We start from the raw sequence: 22,674 nt of genomic DNA on the forward strand, positions 1-22,674 counted from the left end.
CCTCTGCCTGCCTGTGGCTGCCGAGCACCCACCTTGACCTGCTCTGACCCCTGTTCCCTGGGGCCAGGGAGGAGGGTCTTGCCTGCGACTCCCTGGGCAACACCTCTGGGCCCTGAGGGTCAGTCTGCTCCCATCACGGACGGACCGAGCCCCCCCCGCTGTGTATGAAGCTGGACGATCCTGCGTCAGCAAACCTGGCGTGGCGGCGATGCGCGGAGTGCTGCAGTCGCAGGAGATGCAACGCCCGCCCTTCCCCCCACCATCCCGGGACACAAACCATCCCGCCAGCCGAAGCAGTGATTCGTAGTTAAACAGCGCGGTAACAGGCCCTTCGGCCTTATTCCTCCATGCCGACCATAACGCCCAGCTAAACAAGTTGCTTTTGCCCGCGTTTGGCCCATATCCCTCTAAACCTTTCCTATCCATGTACCTGTCCAAGTGTCTTATATGTTGCAATAGGAGCTGTCTCCATTACCTCCTCTGGCAGGTTGTTCCATATACCCATCACCCTCCGAGTGAAAAAGTTGTCCCTCTGGTCCATATAAAATTGTCACCTCTCACCTTAAACATTCTTCCTCTTGTTCTTGATTCCCCTGCTCTGCGTAAAAGTTTCTGTGCATTCACCCCATCTATTCCCCTCATGATTTCATACACCTCTTTAGGATCACCTCTCAGCCTCCTGCGGCCCAAGGAATAAAGTCCTAGCCTGCCCAACCTCTCCCTAAAGCTCAGACTCTGAGGTCCTGGCAACATCCTTGTAAATCTTCTCTGGGTACTTTTTCCAGCTTAACAACATCTTCCTGCAGCAGGGTGACCAAAACTGAAAACAAGACTGCAGAAATGGGCAGAGAAATGGCAGATGGAGTTTACACCGAGCAAGTGTAAGGTGTTGTTCTTTAGGAGGTTGAATGTAAGGAGAGAGTATACAATTAATGGAAAGACCCTTAACAGCATTGAAGTGCAGAGGGATCGTGGAGTCCTCGTTCATAGCTCACTTAAGGCGGCAGCACAAGGGTACAGGGTGGTAAAGAAGACGCATGGTATGCTTGCCTTCATTGCTAGGGACATTGAATATAAGAGTCAGGAAATCATGATGCAGCTCTACGGGACTTTGGTTAGGCCACACTTGCAGTATTTCAGGCAGTTCTGCTCACCTCATTACAGGAAGGACGTGGAGGCTTTGGAGAGGGTGCAGTGGAGGTTTACCAGAATGCTGCCTGGATTAGAAGGTTTCAGCCAGAAGGAGAGGTTGGATAGACTTGGATTATTTTCTTGGAGGTTGAGGGCAGACTTGATATGTATGTAAAATGATGACAGGCAGAGAGAGATAGGATAGACAGTCAGAACCTTTTTCCCAGGGTAGAAATGTCCAACACTAGAGGACATTGCTATAAGGTGAGTGCGGGCAAGTGTAATGGAGATGTGAGGGGGCAGGTTTTTTACACAAAGGGGCCTGGAACACATTGCCAGTGGTGGTGATGGAGGTAGATACGAGAGTGTTGTTTAAGAGGCTTTTGTACACTGCACATGGAAGTGCAGTGTAAAGAGGATATGAATAATGTACAGGCAGATGGGATCAGTCCAACTTGGCATCATGTATGGCACAAATATTGCAGGCTGATGGGCCCATTCCTGTGCTGTAGTGTTCTATGATCCATGTACTCCAAACGAGGTCTCACCAACATCTTGTATAACTGTAACATAACGTCCAAAACGTCTGTACTCAATACCCTGACTAGTGAAGGCCAGCAGACTGAAAGCCTTCTGTACCACCCAAGATTCACTTGTATTTCTTATAATTGTTTTATCCTTCATCTGTGCTTTGTGCAGTCCACGTACAGACTCAAATCTCAGTCATTCTCACAACAACCTGGAACCCCTTGAGTTGTACCATGACTTGCACCCCCACAGTTTGGTTGTGCCATGCCTTGCACCCTCACTGTTTGGTTGTACGAGCCCATCTATTCTCCCCTCACAGTTTGGTTGTACGAGCCCATCTATTCTCCCCCCAGTTTCTTGATTCCACTGAACTTGACCCCAAGTGACCTTTTGAGCCGAGGGTCTCTTTCCCCCCCCCGTCGATTCCATTCCTTGGTGTCAAAGCTGACTGCCTCGTTTCCATTTTGCCCACTTCCCCTAAATGTTAATTATTCTGCAATAATTAATTTCTGACTTTTGCAGCCACAACTCTGTAATGGCTATTACAATTCATTCGTTAAGTTCTATCTCTGCTGTTAACTCACTTATCTTGTTCTAAGTCCTGTGAGGATTCAGGCAGTCTTGTTGACAATTCTCCATTCTTGCACCAAACTGGTGGCAATAAAACTCACATGAACTTGCGTTGGTCTGACTGGTATTAAAGTGGAAAGTGCTGGAAATATCCATCAAGTCAGGCAGTATCTGTGGAGATGGGCCATTTTCCTCACATGTCATCAGATGCTGCGATGTGGCTAACTTCTCACACCACACACCTTCATCTCCCTGCCCATGTGGCTCCCTGCATTCTAGGTGAGCATTCCACCCCATGTAGCAGAGCCCACGTACAAGGCCGTGTCAGCCCAGCGCCGGGGGAGCGCAGCCCTCCCCTCAAACACCCAGAGTTCCCCGCAAACTCCGCAAACAGACGGTGCCACCTCACTGATGGTGGAACCTTGCTGAGTGCCAACATCCCCCAGCCTGGCCCACAGTCCACCCGCAACTACACGTCACACCTCCAAGGCTGAGGCAGGCGTGGCAGCAACGTGCAAGGTGCTATAGGAATTCAAACCTTTTCTCTGTTCATTTTCAAGTGCTCCTGCCTGCACCTGACCCATATCACATTTCAGCAGTGTTTCATTGTCATATATACCGAAGCAGAACAATGAAATTATTACTTGCAGCGACAAAACAGGTTTGTAAACACAGTATCCCTCCGATCCCTATAAATGCATGTACTAATCTAAAAGCCTCTGGAACACCACTATTGTACCTGCCTTCATCAACACCCATGGTGCGTGCTGCCAACACACACTGCCCCACCCTCACCCTCACCCACTGCCCTCACCCTCACCAACACACACCACCCTCACCCTCACCCTCACCAACAAACACCACCCTCACCCTCACCCTCACCAACAAACACCACCCTCACCCTCACCCTCACACACTGCCCTCACCCTTACACACTGCCCTCACCCTCACCAACACACACTGCCCTCACCCTCACCCTCACCCTCACCCTCACCAACACACACTGCCCTCACCCTCACGAACACACACTGCCCTCACCCTCACCAACACACACTGCCCTCACCCTCACCCTCAACAAACACACTGCCCTCACCCTCACCCTCACCCTCACCCTCACCAACACACACTGCCCTCACCCTCACCCTCACCCTCACCAACACACACTGCCCTCACCCTCACACACTGCCCTCACCCTCACCCTCACACACTGCCCTCACCCTCACCCTCACCCTCACCCTCACCAACACACACTGCCCTCACCCTCACCGACACACACAGCACACCGGCCTTACACCTCACCGACACAGGGCACAGTAGCCTCTCCCTTCCCTCTGACCTGCCCACCCTCTTCCCACCCACGCGGTGATTGCCAGGGAGAGATGAAAGCTTAGGGTTGGCAAGTGTTACTAGAACAGCAGGGTGGATCGGGGTTAATGGGGTCAGAGGCAGGAGAGAAGCCGGGGAGAGTCAGCAGGCGAGGGGAGGAGGGAGTTAGAGCAGTGGTCAGTAGTGGGGTGAGTACGTGGGGACTTGGGGAGGTAGTGCCTGGAGAAGCTGTGCAGAGAGGGGTGGCAGTGTGGGGGGAGGGCAGGGGGTGAGCGGGATCACACTTACCAGTCCAAGCTGAGCGAACGGGGGCGGGGACGGGGGCGGGAGCGGGGGAGGGGATCCACACTCACTGCAGACCCGGCGCCATTCACTCTGTTCTTGTGGCTGAGCGGCAGAACCAGTCTCAGCTTACTGCTCTCCAGCCTGGGCAGGGAGAAGAAGTCATGGTTAAACTCAGAGCGTCTTACGCTGGCGGGCTGGGGAGGGGGGGGCCCAACCAGTGACTGTCCTGGGCTGTCCCATGTCACTGGTTCCCATTGCACTGAGGTCCAATCAACTCCAACCCATATACTCCAGCCCATATACTCCAGCCCATATACTCCAGCCCATATACTCCAGCCCATATACTCCAGCCCATTTACTCCAACCCATATACTCAAGCCCATATACTCAGCCCATATACTCAGCCCATATACTCCGGCCCATATACTCAGCCCATATACTCCAGCCCATATACTCAGCCCATATACAGCCCATATACTCCAGCCCATATACTCAAGCCCATATACTCCAGTCCATATACAGCCCATATACTCCAGTCCATATACTCAAGCCCATATACTCCAGCCCATATACTCAAGCCCATATACTCCAGTCCATATACAGCCCATATACTCCAGCCCATATACTCCAGTCCATATACTCAAGCCCATATACTCCAGCCCATATACTCCAGCCCATATACCCCAGCCCATATACTCAGCCCATATACTCCAGCCCATATACTCAAGCCCATATACTCAGCCTATATACTCAAGCCCATATACTCAAGCCCATATACTCAGCCCATATACTCCAGCCCATATACTCAGCCCATATACTCCAGCCCATATACTCAGCCCATATACTCCAGCCCATATACTCAGCCCATATACTCCAGCCCATATACCCAAGCCCATATACTCAGTCCATATACTCCAGCCCATATATTCAGCCCATATACTCCAGCCCATATACTCCAGCCCATATACTCCAGCCCATATACTCAGCCGATATACTCAAGTCCACCATCTCCAACCCATCATCTCCAGCCCGATATCTCAAGCCCACGGAGACAGGCAGTGTGGACGGCTCCATCCCTGGTGTGGACACACAGAAACTACACGCCTGTTGCACTCTCGGCGTGGCACGCATTGACCACATGCCTGTTGCACCCCTGGTGTGGACACGCACAGTCTGCATGCCTGCCACACACCATTCCCCAGCACTACCTTTAACTGCATGGTTACAAGTGCAGTGTTAAACTGAGGAACTGCACAACTGCCCAGTGTGGGATTCAACCAGGAATCACGATGGAAGTTCTCATTCTTTCGTGAGCGATGGGTTAATGTGTGTTGGGTTAGAACGTAGAACACAGAACAGTGCAGCACAGGAACAGGCCCTTCGGCCCACAATGTCCATGCCAAACATGGGCGGCACGGTAGCGCAGCGGTAGAGTTGCTGCTTTACAGCGAATGCAGCGCCGGAGACTCAGGTTCGATCCTGACTACGGGTGCTGCACTGTAAGGAGTTTGTACGTTCTCCCCGTGACCTGCGTGGGTTTTCTCCGAGATCTTCGGTTTCCTCCCACACTCCAAAGACGTACAGGTATGTAGGTTAATTGGCTGGGTAAATGTAAAAATTGTCCCTAGTGGGTGTAGGATAGTGTTAATGTGCGGGGATCGCTGGGCGGCACGGACTTGGTGGGCCGAAAAGGCCTGTTTCCGGCTGTATATATATGATATGATATGATATGATGGCAAGTTAAACTAATCTCCTCTGCCCGACCGTGATCCATATCCCTTCCTTCCCTGCTTATCCATGTACCTATCTAAAAGCTTAAACCCCTCTATCGTATCTGCCCCCACCACCACCACCACCCCTGGCAGTGCATTCCAGGTCCCACCACCACCCCTGGCAGTGCATTCCAGGTCCCACCACCACCCCTGGCAGTGCATTCCAGGTCCCACCACCACCCCTGGCAGTGCATTCCAGGTCCCACCACCACCCCTGGCAGTGCATTCCAGGTCCCACCACCACCCCTGGCAGTGCATTCCAGGTCCCACCACCACCCCTGGCAGTGCATTCCAGGTCCCACCACCACCCCTGGCAGTGCATTCCAGGTCCCACCACCACCCCTGGCAGTGCATTCCAGGTCCCACCACCACCCCTGGCAGTGCATTCCAGGTCCCACCACCACCCCTGGCAGTGCATTCCAGGTCCCACCACCACCCCTGGCAGTGCATTCCAGGTCCCACCACCACCCCTGGCAGTGCATTCCAGGTCCCACCACCCCTGTGTAAAAAACATGCCCTGCACATCTTCTTTAAACTTTCCCCGCTGAGAAAAGACTCTGACTGTTTACCCTATTTTATTATTATGTGTAGTTGAGTTCTGGAATTAAAGGGCAGGGGGCGACAGCCGGGGGGTTGTGGACACTCATTTCTTGGGAGGGAAAAGATTTGAAGAAAATTTGGAGAAAACATCTGATGAAACTAATGCATGATAACGATGGTCCGTATGGACCTTTCAGTCAGAATTCTCCGGCCATTTGCTGTTTGTTGGGCTGCTCAACCGGAAGAAGTTGTTCATTAACTCAGTGGCACTCCCTGACCAGGAACAAAACCCTCCCAGCACCTGCCCATACCTGTTCCACACTGACACCCCCATAACCCCTCATCACCCCCACCCTCCCCCATTACATCCACCCTCCCCCCATTACCACAACCCTCCCCAACATTGCCTGCTCACCTCTCCCATTATCCCCTACCCTCCCCTCACCTTCCCACTCCCAACCTCGCCCATATTATCCACTCACCCTCCCCTCATTACCCCACCCTCCCCTCGTTACCCCCCTCCCCTCGTTACCCCACCCCTCCCCTCACTACCCCACCCTCCCCTCACTACCGCACCCTCCCCTCATTACCCCACCCTCCCCTCACTACCCCACCCTCCCCTCGTTACCCCCCTCCCCTCGTTACCCCACCCGCCCCTCACTACCCCACCCTCCCCTCACTACCCCACCCTCCCCTCGTTACCCCACCCGCCCCTCACTACCCCACCCTCCCCTCACTACCCCACCCTCCCCTCATTACCCCACCCTCCCCTCACTACCCCACCCTCCCCTCGTTATCCCCCTCCCCTCGTTACCCCACCCGCCCCTCACTACCCCACCCGCCCCTCACTACCCCACCCTCCCCTCACTACCCCACCCTCCCCTCATTACCCCACCCTCCCCTCACTACTCCACCCTCCCCTCATTACCCCACCCTCCCCTCACTACTCCACCCTCCCCTCACTACCCCACCCTCCCCTCATTACCCCACCCTCCCCTCATTACCTCACCCTCCCCTCATTACCCCACCCTCCCCTCGTTACCCCTCCCCTCATTACCCCACCCTTCCCTCACTACCCCACCCGCCCCTCGTTACCCCCTTCTCCCCTCGTTACACCACCCTTCCCTCATTCTGCACCCGCCCCTCGTTACCCCACCCTCCCCTCATTACCCCCCTCCCCTCATTACCCCCCTCCTCTCGTCACCCCACCCTTCCCTCGTTCTCCACCCGCCCCTCATTACCCCACCCTCCCCTCATTACCCCCCCCTCATTACCCCCCCCCCTCATTACCCCACCCTTCCCTCGTTCTCCACCGGAATGAGTCACATTCCCGGTGGAGACAGGTCAACCATCAGGAGCATTGGTCAATCACACCCTCCCCAGAGGTATCCTCACCCCTGCTCTCGTTCCCTACCCTTTAACTCCAGAACTCCACCATTCTTATAATAAAATGACATGAGGCATTGATGGGGTAGACAGTCAGAATCTTTTCCCAGGGTAGACACTTCAATGACTAGAGGGCATAGCTATAAGGTGAGAGGGGGAAAGTTTAAAGGAGATGTGTGGGGCAGGTTTTGCACACAGAGTGGTGGGTGTCTGGAACGGCCTGCCGGGGGTGGTCTGGGCTGAAGGGAAACACTGACCAGTGGTCAATGGTCACATTCCTGAAAACAGGAGAGAATAGCACGAACATCTGTCCACAGCTGCTTGTGTCCACAAACTTATATTGTCAACATGAGCCTTTCTTTTCAAAGGGAACCATTTCAATTGGCAAGTCTTTGAACCCACAGCTGCGAGCCAATATCGGGGGGCATGTTGGCCCCCCACCCTCCACACCACCTCACACACTGTCCACCCCACACCCCCATACACTGTCCACCTCCCACCCCCACACTGTCCACCCCACACCCCCACACACTGTCCACCCCACACCCCCACACGGCCACCACTGACCATCTCCAGACACAGACCAAGGTTCCACAAGCTGTCAGACCCTCGGGCCAGAGTGTGACCTCCAACAGTGTGGCGAGGTACCTGACCCCGGTCTCACGCCCACCCTCACCACCCCGTCCCGGGCATCTCCCCACACCTGCCCCTCACTCGCCTGACGCCCACACTCCTGCCCAGGGCAGTGTCCTGTCTCCCTCCACCGCGAGCCTGCACTTGCTTTAGAGTTCCCCCTCCCCGGGGCTGAGGCCGCTTCACCGCAGAGGCCGGCGGTGTGAAAACCGGTCGGACGAACGTGGGCAAGTGTGACAGGCCGGGCCTCAGTCTCACCGGCACTGTGCCTCACTGGGACAGTCTCACCGGCACTGTGCCTCACTGGGACTGTCTCACTGGCACTGTGTCTCCGGGACTCTGTTTCACGGCACTGTGCCTCTCTGGGACTCAGCCTCACCGGCACTGTCTCCGGCACTCTGACTCACCGGCACTGTGCCTCAGTGGGACTGTCCCACCGGCACTGTGCCTCACTGGGACTCTGTCTCATGGCACTGTGCCTCTCTGGGACTCAGCCTCACCGGCACTGTGTCTCCGGCACTCTGACTCACCGGCACTGTGCCTCAGTGGGACTGTCCCACTGGCACTGTGCCTCACTGGCACACAGCCTCACCGGCACTGTGCCTCTCTGGGACTGTCTCACCGGCACTGTTTCTCCGGGACTCTATGTCACTAGGTCTATGCGTCACCAGGACAGTGCCGGTGAGACAGTATCACCACAACTGTGCTCCTCACCGCATTGTGTCTCGCCGAGACTCTGCCTTGCCGGGACTGTGTCTCACCCGATAGTGCTCCTCAGCGGGACTATCTCTCACCGGGACAGTGCCTCACCGGACTGTGCTCCTCACTGGACTGTGTCTCGCCGAGACTCTGCCTTGCCGCGACTGTGCTCCTCACTGGACTGTGCTCCTCACTGGACTGTGCTCCTCACCAGACTGTGCCTCACCGAGACTCTGCCTTGCCGGGACTGTGCCTCACCTGACTGTGCTCCTCACCGGACTGTGGTCCTCACCGGACTGTGGTCCTCACCGGACTGTGGTCCTCACCGGACTGTGGTCCTCACCGGACTGTGGTCCTCACCGGACTGTGGTCCTCACCGGACTGTGGTCCTCAGCGGGACTATCTCTCACCGGGACTGTGCCTCACTGGAATGTGTGCCGCCGGCACGGTGTCCCTCTCCGGGACTGTGTCTCGCTGGGACTGTGCTCCCTGCGAGACTCTCTCCTGTGGCACACCACAAGCACCCGTTGTATATTTTATTTCTTTTCAAAGCTTGCTCCCATGGTGATGAGATTAGTCAAAAAAGCAGCGGTCACGTGACCCAAATTCCTCCGGTGGGGAAGAGTCGGCCAGCTTCTTTACATAATGACTCAGTATTGTTCTGCCGCACTCACTCACACACACACACACACACACACACACACACACACACACACACACACACACACACACACACACACATAAGGTCCCTCCGACTGAACAACCCAACAGCAGTCATCTCCACAGCACACGGGAAGAGAGAAGGGACCACGTCCCGAAGAACGGGGATGGCAGTGTCTTGGGGATCCCAATGGCAGTCAGCCCCCACCCACTGAGAATCCATTACTAACAGCACCGGCCCCCCCCCAACCCACACCCCTCTTCCCGACCCACACCCCTCTCCCCCACCCACACCTTTCTCCCCCACCCACACCCCACTCCCACACCCCTCTCCCCCACCCACACCCCTCTCCCCCACCCACACCCCACTCCCACACCCCTCTCCCCCACCCACACCCCACTCCCACACCCCTCTCCCCCACCCACACCCCACACCCCTCTCCCCCACCCCACACCCCTCTCCCCCACCCACACCCCTCTCCCCCACCCACACCCCACTCCCACACCCCACTCCCACACCCCTCTCCCCCACCCACACCCCACTCCCCACTCCCACACCCCTCTCCCCCACCCACACCCCACTCCCCATTCCCACACCCCTCTCCCCCACCCACACCCCTCTCCCCACCCACACCCCACTCCCCACCCACACCCCTCTCCCCACCCACAGCCCTCTCCCCACCCACAGCCCTCTCCCCACCCACGCTCCTCTTTGAATTGGGATTTGAAGTGGGAAGGTGGATGGAGTTTTGAATGGCAGTCCCTGGTGGGGGGGGTGGGGGATTTGGGGTGTTACCCCCTCACCGCGGGTCACTGATCTCAGTCTCAGCCGTGCCCTTTGCTGTGCAGACACTCGGGGAATTTCCCCCCCCTTTGCCCCTCCTCCGTTACCGGTCTGTGAAACAAATTCCCAAATATTCCAGAATCCCGGCACCGTGACCGGGAGGGGCAGATTAACCTTGTCCCCGTCCCCCCCCCCCCGAGACCACACTCAGGGGCAAACAGCGGCCGTTACTTGTCATGCCCATGTTCCATCTCCTCGAGGATCGGGCACTGCTCTGGTGAGGGTGGAACATGAAACAGCCTGTGCCCACTGCCCAGAACCACTGGCTCACCACCCACTAACAGACAGCATGGAAAGCATCGACACCAGGCGCTGCCTCAAGACTGGGGATCTATCGTCAAGGATACCCACCATCCGGGCCGTGCTCTCTTCCCTCCGGACCGTCGGGCAGGAGGTACAGAACCCTGAAGGCGCTGAACTGACCCACACAACTCAAATCCCACCTCAGCAGTCGATCCTCTTGTAGACAACAGTGGACTTGTTTTCTAACTGCACATTTTTGCACTAAATGTCTTGTTTTTGCTGTCATTTTCGTTTCACCGTCTTATATAACTTAGACAATAGACAACTTCTGTCTATGTACTTGTCAAGCTAGATTTCTACTGTACCTCTATGTACGGCACATCTGACAATAAACCCCACTTGACCTGGCACTGTGAAAACCAGTTAATCAGTAACCCCTGGCTGCACTTCACACCCACCATGCCCATCTTTGGACACCCTGTGCATAGGTAGGGGAGAGGGTGGGGCTGAAGATGTCCTGGTTGGGTTGCTCCTGGGCCTGGCCAAGCTGGCCATCCGCGAGTCAGGGCTCCGGGTGGAAGAGGGCTCTGCTCGAGCCGGCTGCCTGCCCCTTTTCCGGGGTTAGGTCCACACCCGGGTGGTACTTGAGAGGGACCACGCGCTGTCCACAGGGATTTCCGGGACCGCTGGGCACCACGGGTGGTGGAATGTATCCTCAATAAGGAATGCATTATAGTTATTTGAAAATTTAATGCCTTAGATAATTTGGTGATTTTGTACTCTGGTGATGGGTGTGTTACCACAGGTTTGTTTTGTAAATATTATTTTGTATCATAATTGAATACATTATTTTTAATACAAAAAAAAATCAGTGACCCCTTCACACTGCACACATTGAAGTCTAAGGATGCCTCTCACCAAAAGGCAAAATATTCCTACAACATCATTACTGCCACCTCTACTGCTACTGCCACTGTTACTGCCACTGTCACTGCCAATGTTCCTGCCACTGTTCCTGCCACTGTTACTGCCACTGTTACTGTCACCATTACTGTCACCCTTACTGCCACTGTCACTGCCACTGTCACTGCCACTGTTACTGCCACTGTTACTGCCACTGTTACTGCCAATGTTCCTGCCACTGATCCTGCCACTGTTCCTGCCACTGTTACTGCCACTGTTACTGCCACTGTTCCTGCCACTGTTCCTGCCACTGTTATTGCCACTGTTACTGCCACTGTTACTGCCAATGTTCCTGTCACTGTTCCTGCCACTGTTACTGCCACTGTTACTGTCACTCTTACTGTCACTGATACTGTCACCATTACTGTCACCCTTACTGCCACTGTCACTGCCACTGTCACTGTTACTGTCACCATTACTGTCACCCTTACTGCCACCGTTACTGCCACCGTTACTGCCACTGTCACTGCCACTGTCACTGCCACTGTCACTGCCACTGTCACTGCCACCGTTACTGCCACCGTTACTGCCACTGTTACTGCCAATGTTCCTGTCACGGTTACTGCCACTGTTACTGCCACTGTTACTGCCACCGTTACTGCCACTGTTACTGCCACCGTTACTGTCACTGTTACTGCCACTGTCAACGCCACTGTTACTGCAAATGTCTTTGTCACCATTACTGCCACTGTTTCTGCCACTGTTACTTCCACTCTTACTGTCACTGTTACTGTCACTAGTACTGTCACCATTACTGCCACTGTCACTGCCACTGTTACTGCCATTGTATTTGTCACCATTACTGCCACCGTTACTGCCACCGTTACTGCCACCGTTCCTGCCACTGTTACTGCCACTGTTACTGTCACTGTTACTGTCACTGTAAAGTCACTGTTACTGTCACCATTACTGTCACCCTTACTGCCACGGTCACTGCCACTGTCACTGCCACTGTCACTGTTACTGTCACCATTACTGTCACCCTTACTGCCACCGTTACTGCCACCGTTACTGCCACTGTCACTGCCACTGTCACTGCCACTGTCACTGCCACTGTCACTGCCACCGTTACTGCCACCGTTACTGCCACTGTTACTGCCAATGTTCCTGTCACGGTTACTGCCACTGTTACTGCCACTGTTACTGCCACCGTTACTGCCACTGTTACTGCCGCCGTTACTGTCACTGTTACTGCCACTGTCACTGCCACTGTTACTGCAAATGTCTTTGTCACCATTACTGCCACTGTTTCTGCTTACTGTCACTGTTACTGTCACTAGTACTGTCACCATTACTGCCACTGTCACTGCCACTGTTACTGCCAATGTATTTGTCACCATTACTGCCACCGTTACTGCCACCGTTAATGTCACCGTTACTGCAACTGTTACTGCCACTTTTACTTCCACTCTTATTGTCACTGTTACTGTCACTAGTACTGTCACCATTACTGCCACTGTTACTGTCACTGTTACTGCCACCATTACTGCAACTGTTACTGCCACTTTTACTTCCACTCTTACTGTCATTGTTACTGTCACTAGTACTGTCACCATTACTGTCACTGTTACTGTCACTGTTACTGCCACCATTACTGCCACTGTTACTGCCACCATTACTGCCACTGTTACTGCCACCATTACTGTCACCGTTACTGTCACCGTTACTGCCACCATTACTGCCACTGTTACTGTCACTGTTACTGCCACCATTACTGCCACCATTACTGCCACCATTACTGTCACCGTTACTGCCACCATTACTGCCACGGTTACTGTCACTGTTACTACCACGGTTACTGCCACCGTTACTGCCATTGTTACTGCCACTGTTACTGCCCCTGTTACTGCCACCGTTACTGTCACCGTTAATGTCACCGTTACTGCAACTGTTACTGCCACTTTTACTTCCACTCTTACTGTCACTGTTACTGTCACTAGTACTGTCACCATTACTGCCACTGTCACTGCCACTGTTACTGCCACCATTACTGCAACTGTTACTGCCACTTTTACTTCCATTCTTACTGTCATTGTTACTGTCACTAGTACTGTCACCATTACTGCCACTGTTACTGTCACTGTTACTGCCACCATTACTGCCACTGTTACTGCCACCATTACTGCCACTGTTACTGCCACCATTACTGTCACCGTTACTGTCACTGTTACTGCCACCATTACTGCCACTGTTACTGTCACTGTTACTGCCACTGTTACTGTCACTGTTACTGCCACCATTACTGCCACTGTTACTGCCACCATTACTGCCACCATTACTGTCACCGTTACTGCCACCATTACTGCCACGGTTACTGTCACTGTTACTGTCATTGTTACTGTCACCATTACTACCACTGTTACAGCTCGAGCGGGGTTAATTGGGATTTGAAGTGGGAAGGTGGATGGAGTCTTGAATGGCAGTCCCTGTTGGGGGTGGGGGATTTGGGACGTTACCCCCTCTCACCGCAGGTCACTAATCTGCCTCAGTCGTGCCCTTTGCTGTGCAGACATTCGGGGAATTTCCCCCCTTTGCCCCTCCTCCATCTGTGAAACAAATTCCCAAACATTCCAGAATCCCGGCACCATTCTCTGGAACTATTAAAGTCATGTCGCCATCTGCTTGCAATTGACTGATGAGTGTGACAAACAAACACGGAAACTGCCGCAGAAAATCCCAACCAACCTGTCTGCCGCCATCCCTCACCTCCACCCCTCCGTGATGGGAGGGGCAGATTAACCGTTCTTGTGTCGTCCCCCCCTCCCCCCAGACCACTCTCAGGGGCAAACAGCGGCCATTACTTGTCATGCCCATGTTCCATCTCCTCGAGGATCAGGCACTGCTCTGGCGAGGGTGGAACCATGAAACAACCTGTGCCCACTGCCCAGTACCACTGGCTCACCACCCACTAACAGACAGCATGGTGTGGGTACAGTCCCACATCAGGCTTGCGAGAAGGGACTGCTCCCTGGGGAAGGGACACTTGCCCAGCCCAGACATAGAAACATAGAACATAACATAGAAAATAGGTGCAGGAGGAGGCCATTCGGCCCTTCGAGCCAGCACCGCCATTCATTGTGATCATGGCTGATCATCCGCAATCAGTAACCCGTGCCTGCCTTCTCCCCATTTCCCTTGATTCCACTAGCCCCTGGAGCTCTATCTAACACTCTCTTAAATCCATCCAGTGATTTGGCCTCCACTGCCCTCCGTGGCAGAGAATTCCACAAATTCACAACTCTCTGGGTGAAAAAGTTCCTTCTCACCTCAGTTTTAAATGGCCTCCCCTTTATTCTAAGACTGTGGCCCCTGGTTCTGGACTCTCCCAACATTTTTCCTGCATCTAGCTTGTCCAGTCCTTTTATAATTTTATATGTTTCTATAAGATCCCCTCTCATCCAGACGGGACGGGATAAGAGAGATGGGAATGGACGGAACAGGAGGGGAGGGGACAGGACGGGTGGGGGGGGGGGGATGGGTAGGAAGGGGATGAGATGGACAGGTGGATAGGGAAGAGGATGGGTCGGCAGGGGAGGGGACAGGAGGCAAGGGGTCAGGAGGGGAGTGGACGGGAGGGGACAGGAGGCAAGGGGTCAGGAGGGGAGTGGACGGGAGGGGACAGGAGGCAAGGGGTCAGGAGGGGAGTGGACGGGAGGGGACAGGAGGCAAGGGGTCAGGAGGGGAGTGGACGGGAGGGGACAGAATGCAATGGGTCAGGAGGGGAGTGGACGGAGGGGAGAGGAGGCAAGGGGTCAGGAGGGGAATGGACGGGAGGGGACAGAATGCAAGGGGTCAGGACGGGAGGGGAGAGGAGGCGATGGGATGGAAGGTGAGGGGACGGGAGGGGAGAGGAGGGGGGCACCAGCTGTGAAATCTGATGATGGACTCAGCCTCTGTGCCAATGCCCAGACACACACCATGCCACATACATGGGGCAGTTCAGACCTGTCATGTGTCCACAGACACACGCCACACCTCACATGTGGGGCGGTTCAGATATGTCACGTGTCCACAGACACATGCCACGCCTCATACGTGGGGCAGTTCACATGCCTGCCTCATACGTGGGGCAGTTCACATGCCTGCCTCATACGTGGGGCAGTTCACATGCCTGCCTCATACGTGGGGCAGTTCACATGCCTGCCTCATACGTGGGGCAGTTCACATGCCTGCCTCTCTGATGGTGAAGGAGTAGTTGTATCTGGGATTAGTTCACTCTTTGGTGTGGGCACCAACATTTACTGCCCATCCCACTGCCCACACCTGTATCCACCTATCACTCCCCAGGTTTTGCCCTCCCCCACTTCAATTTCAGCTTCATCCCCTCCACCCACTACAATCAGCCTGAAGAAGGGTCCCGACACAAAACATCACCCATCCATGTTCTCCAGAGATACTGCCTGACCTGCTGAGTCGCTCCAGCACTTTGTGTCTTTTTTTGTAAGCCACTATCTGCAGTTCCTTGTATCTTCAAAAACTTCTCTCCACTAACTTGTGGGAGGCGTTTCACATTTCACACAGAGCCGGGATTAAGCTAATTCACCACCAAAACTCCAACTTTTTAACGGCCAGATTTAAAGATCAAGGTTTCCCGCAGAGAACTGAAGGATGAGATTAGCAACCTGCGGAGACGGCCACTGCCACAACCACCCTGGGGGGCTCTGAGGGGAGGGGGGCAGACAAACGATCAACAGCGACTTTGTTCAGTATGGGAAGAACAAACACTGTGGGTGAGAGCAGCCGTGAATCTGGCCACAGCCCGGCCCGGCCCGGCTCAGGTCAGTGTGGACCCAGTGAGGGGGGGAGGGGAGAAGGCAGCCCCTCACTGCACACAGTGTGGGCGAGAGGAGGAGGCAACAAGTGTGGTGGGGGAAGGTGCAGGGGGCCTCGACACCCGTGCCCCAGAGCAGAGACCAGGGTGCACCTCACATGGGCAGAGCTTCACCCCCTCTCTCGTCCCTCTGCACCCCTCCCTGATCTCTCTCCCTCCTCCCTGCCTCTCTCCCTCACTGCCCCCTCTCTCTCTGACCCCCCCCTTCCATGTCCTTCCCCCCCTCCCTGCCTCCTCTCCCCCCCAGCTCCTCTTTCCCCCTCCCTGACTCCCCCCCTCCCCACACACACTCCGTCCTGTCCCAGGGCCCCTGTCTCTCTGTGTGGAATGGACATGCCACCACCTTCAGCCCCACTGGAGACGGCAGGTCCCAGATGTTCTGGGCCTTCCCCCCATCTCATTCCTCTGGGAGCTCTGGGCCTTGGGCTGAATCATTCCCAACCAGTATTTCTCAGATCTTCACGAATGAGCTCGCTGGGCCAACACGTGAACAGTCTGCACACTGTGGCCAGCGGTGTGTTGTTGGCAGTCGGCTGCTGTTTACTGGGCTTGGTCTTTACACCTGCTTGTCCATCGTGCGTCTGACACAGCTGCTAGTGCTGTACACTCACCACCAACATCCAGAGCCTGGCCCAGCCTGAGTCAGTGCTGACCACATCCACCCACCTGGGGGTCTAACACGTCACAGGCACAGCACAGAAACGGGCCCTGGCTGACCAAGATGCCCTATCTTCTCTAGTCCCACTTGCCAGCGTTTGCCCCATTTCCCTCTCAAGCTTTCCTATCCATGTACCTGGCCTAATGTATTTTAATTGGTTTTATAGTACCTGCGTCAACTACCTCCTCTGGCAGCTCGTTCCATATACCTCCTACCTTCCATGTGAAAAAGTTCCTATCAAATCTTTCTCCTAACATTAATCAATGTCCTTTGGTTCTTAATTCCCCTTCTCTGGGTAAAAGACTCTGTACATTCACCCTATCTATCTATGCCCTCCAAGGAATAAAGTCCTCGGTTGCCCAACCTCTCGCTGTAGTTCAGGCCTGGAGTCCTGGCAAAATCTTTGTAAATCTTCTCTATACCAGCTTAATGACATTCTTCCTATAGCAGGTGACCAAAATTGAACACAATACTCCAAATGAGGCCTCACCAATGTCTGATAAAGCTGCAAAATGATTTCCTGACTCACACTCAATACCGTACGCTTTCTTTACCACCCTGTCTACTTGCGTTGTAACTTTCAGGGAGTTGTGGACTTGGAAGCCAAGATCCCTCTGTACATCAATGCTGTTAATGGTCATGCCATTGATTGTACATTTTCCCCTTACATTTGCCCTCCTAAAGTGCAACACCTCACACTCGCTTGGATTAATTGAAGTGCTGAGGGGAAGGTGCGGTGTCACCTGGCTCTGTTCGTGGTCTGTACTAAGCCCCGCAGCTTAGCATGGGGTGCTGGTCACACCAGCAACTGCCTGAAATCAGTCACCTCGACCGAAACACGGCCAACGTGCAAAGTGGATTTAGATGAGATGAACATGGAAAGTGGATCGTATGTCAGACCACTTGCATCTCAAACGGTGTCACAGAGTGTGCTACTTCATAACTTTGCTCAGTACGTTGCTGGGTCTGATCAGTAAGTGCTCCGCAGTGTAATGGCAGTGAACAGGTTTACGCAGATCACACTGATTGTTCTTGAATGCAGGCAACACATTAGTAATCTATACCAGTGCAGGTGGATTTTCTGGGCAGTGCTGAGAGATGCAGATAGCCACTGTCCATGGATTGGACCACAACCCTAACCCTAATGGAGGCACCTCCATCACCGGCTAATGGCAAGATGTGTAGAAACTCCAGGGACCATTGTGGAAATGTGATCCGTGCTCTGAGGCAATTGTATCTGGAGATACACATCCCTTCTATCGGGGAGGCAATGTAACGCCAGTCCTATATTTTTGGGAATCCAGGTGAGTGTTTTAATTAATTACACGTCTCATATATTGGCCTGCTCCTCTGGCAATGTGTCTGGGCCAATGTGAATGTTTGTCATGTACCTAAACAAAGTTATGCAATGCACCTTTTCAAACTTTGTAAAAACATGACTAATGGCAGGAACGGGGTGCTGATTGAGAATGATCAGCCATGATCACATTGAATGGCGGTGCTGGCTCGAAGGGCCGAATGGCCTCCTCCTGCACCTATTGTCTATTGTCGATTGTCTATAATCCTAAACAAGGTGCAACAGAGGTGTCGAATTCTATTGGAGCAGCCATTCCCTGGGTATGGAGACTGATACGAGGTGAGCCATTGGCCATTAAAGCCATGCCCATGAAAGAGTGGAGCCTCTCACACAGCTCCTCGACCTAGGATCGATCCTGACGATGAACCCTCCTCTCACCAACTAGACCGCGCTCCTGACCTCCCATCTACCTAATTGGAGACCCTCGGACCTTCTTTAATTGGACTTAACTGGACTTTATCTTGCACAAAATCTGATTATTCCCTTTATCCTGTATCTGTACACTGTGGACAGCTTGATTGTAACCATGTATGAGGAAGGGTCTCGACCCGAAGCGTCACCCATTCCTTCTCTCCAGAGGTGCTGCCTGTCCCGCTGAGTTACTCCAGCATTTTGTGTCCGCCTTCGATTTAAACTAGCATCGGCAGTTCTTTCCCACACATTGTAACCATGTGTCGTCTTCCAGTGCACAATGCATTAAGCTGCCTGTCCGATCAAGATTCCCTGCTCCAGCTCGAGTCAGCGAGTGAGCTGGGAGAGCTGGCGAGTTGCATCACTTACAGGTCAGTGCCAGAGATACGGCGTGGAATCTCAGCGCCTCTGTGCGTGTGACAATAGTAATAAACTAAACAACAAAACAAACCTGAAGCCCTCACACTGAACTCCACGATGATCACACTGGCAAACACCACCCTGTCATGCACAGGGGGACCTGCTCCCATGGTCCCACAGCTGGCACCACTGGCCACACGCGTGATCAATATGTGCACTGGCCCCTTGCCCCACCCACCGCGGGCCACAGCTGGATGAGCGTTGCCAGCTGTGGACTGGGGCCAGTCACACGCAATGCCTCACGAATACCCCTCACACACGCCACAAACATGCTCCTCCTCGGAGCACCGCAGCTCAACGCCCACGCCCGCCTGTAGGTAGAACAGGCGTGATCACGGTCATGGACTTGTCATGTCACGTACATACACCACGGTCATGTCACAATCACGCCATGGACATATCACGGTCACTTCATAGACACGCCACGGACTCATCACGGACATGCCACAAACATGACGCGGTCGAGTCAATCATGTCATGCACACGTCACCACCACACGGGGCCAGGTTGGTCTCCTCACCTTTTCTGCAATGATTCCTTCCTGTCCGCGGACCCCAAACTCTGTAAAAGACAAAGGAGACCCTGGTCAATGAAACATTTATGGGCACCGTGCAACATGGGATGGGCACCGCATAACACGGGATAGGCACTGCACAACATGGAATGGGCACCGCGTAACATGGGATGGGCACTGTGTAACATGGGACGGGCACCGTGCAACACGGGATAGGCACTTTGTAACACGGGATAGGCACTTTGTAACACGGGATAGGCAACTTGCCACATGGGATAGGCACCCCATATGACGGCCCAGTGAGAATGGCGGGGTCTGTGTGTGGGTGACACAGACCTACACCACCCCAGAGAGAGGGGGGACGGGGACCAGGAGGTGCAGGTGGGGCGAGTGAACCCCCACGCAGGCACCCCTGGTAGAGACATGCAGCCTCTGACAACCAGCACTCTGCACACAGACCCGTCCGTTGAGTGCATGTCTGTACATCTGTGCATGTGTGTGCTTGCGTGTTTCGCTTGCAGATGGTACATTTGTCAGGCTATCTATAGTAACCAGTACACACACACAAACCTACATACACACACGCACACGCAGACATACACACATACATAGACACACACACATATGCACACACAAACATATAGACATATACACACACACACACACACACACACACACACACACACACACACACACACAAACAGTGCCAGATACACACACAGACATAGTCACACACATACCACCACACCGTCACTCACCTCCCTGAGGAACTGTTCTGTGTAAATTCGGTGCTGTAGTGCTGTTAGAGAGAAGGTTAACACCAGGAATGCTGGCAGTGAGTCGGTTAAAAACAGGTGTGCTGGCAGAAGGTTAACAACAAGTGTGCTGGCGGTGAGAGGGTTAAGCCAAGGCCAGGTGTGCTGGCAGTGAGAGGGTTAACACCAGGTGTGCTGGCAGTGAGAGGGTTAAGGGCAGGTGGGCTGGTGGAAGGAGGGTTAACATGTGCGCAGGAGGTGAGAGGGTTAACACTGGGTGTGCTGGCGGTGATAGGGTTAACACCAGGTGTGCTGGCAGTGAGAGGGTTAAGGGCAGGTGGGCTGGTGGAAGGAGGGTTAACATGTGCGCAGGAGGTGAGAGGGTTAACACTGAGTGTGCTGGCGGTGATAGGGTTAACACCAGGTGTGCTGGCCGTGAGAGGGTTAATGCCTGGTGTGCTGGTGGAAGGAGGGTTAATGCCAGGGTGCAGGCAGTGAAAGGGTTAATGCTAGGTGTGCTGGTGGAAGGAGGGTTAATGCCAGGTGTGCTGGCAGTGAGATGACCAGGTGTGCGGGCGATGAGAGGGTTAACACCAGGTGTGCTGGTGGAAGGTGGGTTAACATGTGTGCAGGCAGTGAGAGGGTTAACGCCAGATGTGCTCGTGGTGAGAGGGTTAACACCAGGTGTGCTGGCAGTGAGAGGGTTAAGGCCAGGTGTATTGGCGGTGAGAGGGTTATGACCAGATGTGTTGGCGGTGAGAGGGTTAACACTAGGTGTGTTGGCAGTGAGAGGGTTAAGGCCAGATGTGCTGGCAGTGAGAGGGTTAACACCAGGTGTGTTGGCGGTGAGAGGGTTAACTAGGTGTGCTGGCAGTGGGAGGGTTAACACCAGGTGCGCTGGCAGTGAGAGGGTTAACACCAGGTGTGCTGGTGGAAGGAGGGTTAACCCCAGGCGTGCTGGCGGTGAAAGGGTTAATGCCTGGTGTGCTGGTGGAAGGAGGGTTAACCCCAGGTGTGCTGGCGGTGAGAGGGTTAAAGCCCGGGTCAGTGGGGAGCTCTGTCCACTTGCAGTAGTTTGCTCAGTGCGGGGTTTGTGGTCTCAGAAACAACCAGATCAGCGGCAAACCCATCACCAACTCTCGCCCGCACACTCCCAGAATCCGGGCTTTAGGGGGGCTTTCTACAGCAACCAGTGCACATAGGCACACACACACATACACCACGCACACATACACCCATGCACACACATGCGCGCACATACACCCATGCATGCATCCACACATACACAAACACATGTGCACACGCAGACACACACACACAACTCACACTTGTACACACACATCAGTCACACACTCACTCACACATAAACACACACACACTCACAGAGACACTCATGCACTCAAACACTCACAAACACACATCGCACACACTCATACACTGTGCACAAAGACACAAAGAGCTGTACATGCACATACTTGCACAAACACACACTATAAAGGCGGCACCGTCATTTATGTATCCGTGTCGACTGGGAGCCGCAGGGACTCACGAGGACCAGGTCACTGACACAAACCCTCGCACGATCCCAAGCTGTAACAACTCGTGTAGTGGTGGGGCAATGGACCCCGCACCCGCCCCTCCCCCAACCCCCTGCCCCCAACCTCCCTGCTCCCAACCCCCCTGCTCCCAAACCCCCTGTCCCCCAACCCCCTGCCCCCAACCTCCCTGCTCCCAACCCCCCTGCTCCCAAACCCCCTGTCCCCCAACCCCCTGCCCCCAACCTCCCTGCTCCCAACCTCCCTGCTCCCAAACCCCCTGCCCCCAACCTCCCTGCTCCCAACCCCCCTGCTCCCAAACTACCTGTTCCCAAACCCCCTGCTCCCAACCCCCCTGCTCCCAAACCCCCTGTCCCCCAACCCCCTGCCCCCAACCTCCCTGCTCCCAACCCCCCTGCTCCCAAACTACCTGTTCCCAAACCCCCTGCTCCCAACCCCCCTGCTCCCAAACCCCCTGTCCCCCAACCCCCTGTCCCCGAACCCCCTGCCCCCAACCTCCCTGCTCCCAACCTCCCTGCTCCCAAACCCCCTGCCCCCAACCCCTCTGCTCCCAAACCCCCTGCCCAACACCTGCCCCCACCCCTCCCCCAAC

At 54.4% G+C, this 22,674-nt stretch overlaps 1 protein-coding gene across 7 annotated transcripts in view; it reads right to left on the reverse strand.

Moving 5' to 3' along the window:
• Window positions 1–22,674, reverse strand: part of LOC144603986 (ankyrin repeat and fibronectin type-III domain-containing protein 1-like) — a 183,412-nt gene that overhangs the window by 52,995 nt on the left and 107,743 nt on the right. For 5 of the 7 annotated variants that reach the window (XM_078417931.1, XM_078417933.1, XM_078417932.1 and 2 more), the window contains exons 4-5: window positions 19,778–19,818; window positions 3,844–3,981 (exon numbers count right to left, since the gene is read on the reverse strand). In XM_078417931.1, the coding sequence (XP_078274057.1) occupies window positions 3,844–3,981; window positions 19,778–19,818 (179 nt within the window). Of the gene's footprint in view, window positions 1–3,843; window positions 3,982–9,128; window positions 9,391–19,777; window positions 19,819–22,674 lie in introns of those variants that run through there. The other 2 variants (XM_078417935.1, XM_078417934.1) reach the window with 2 other exon arrangements.

The sequence above is a fragment of the Rhinoraja longicauda genome, chromosome 21, assembly GCF_053455715.1.
Source record: "Rhinoraja longicauda isolate Sanriku21f chromosome 21, sRhiLon1.1, whole genome shotgun sequence".
In the NCBI taxonomy this organism is placed as follows: domain Eukaryota; kingdom Metazoa; phylum Chordata; class Chondrichthyes; order Rajiformes; family Arhynchobatidae; genus Rhinoraja; species Rhinoraja longicauda.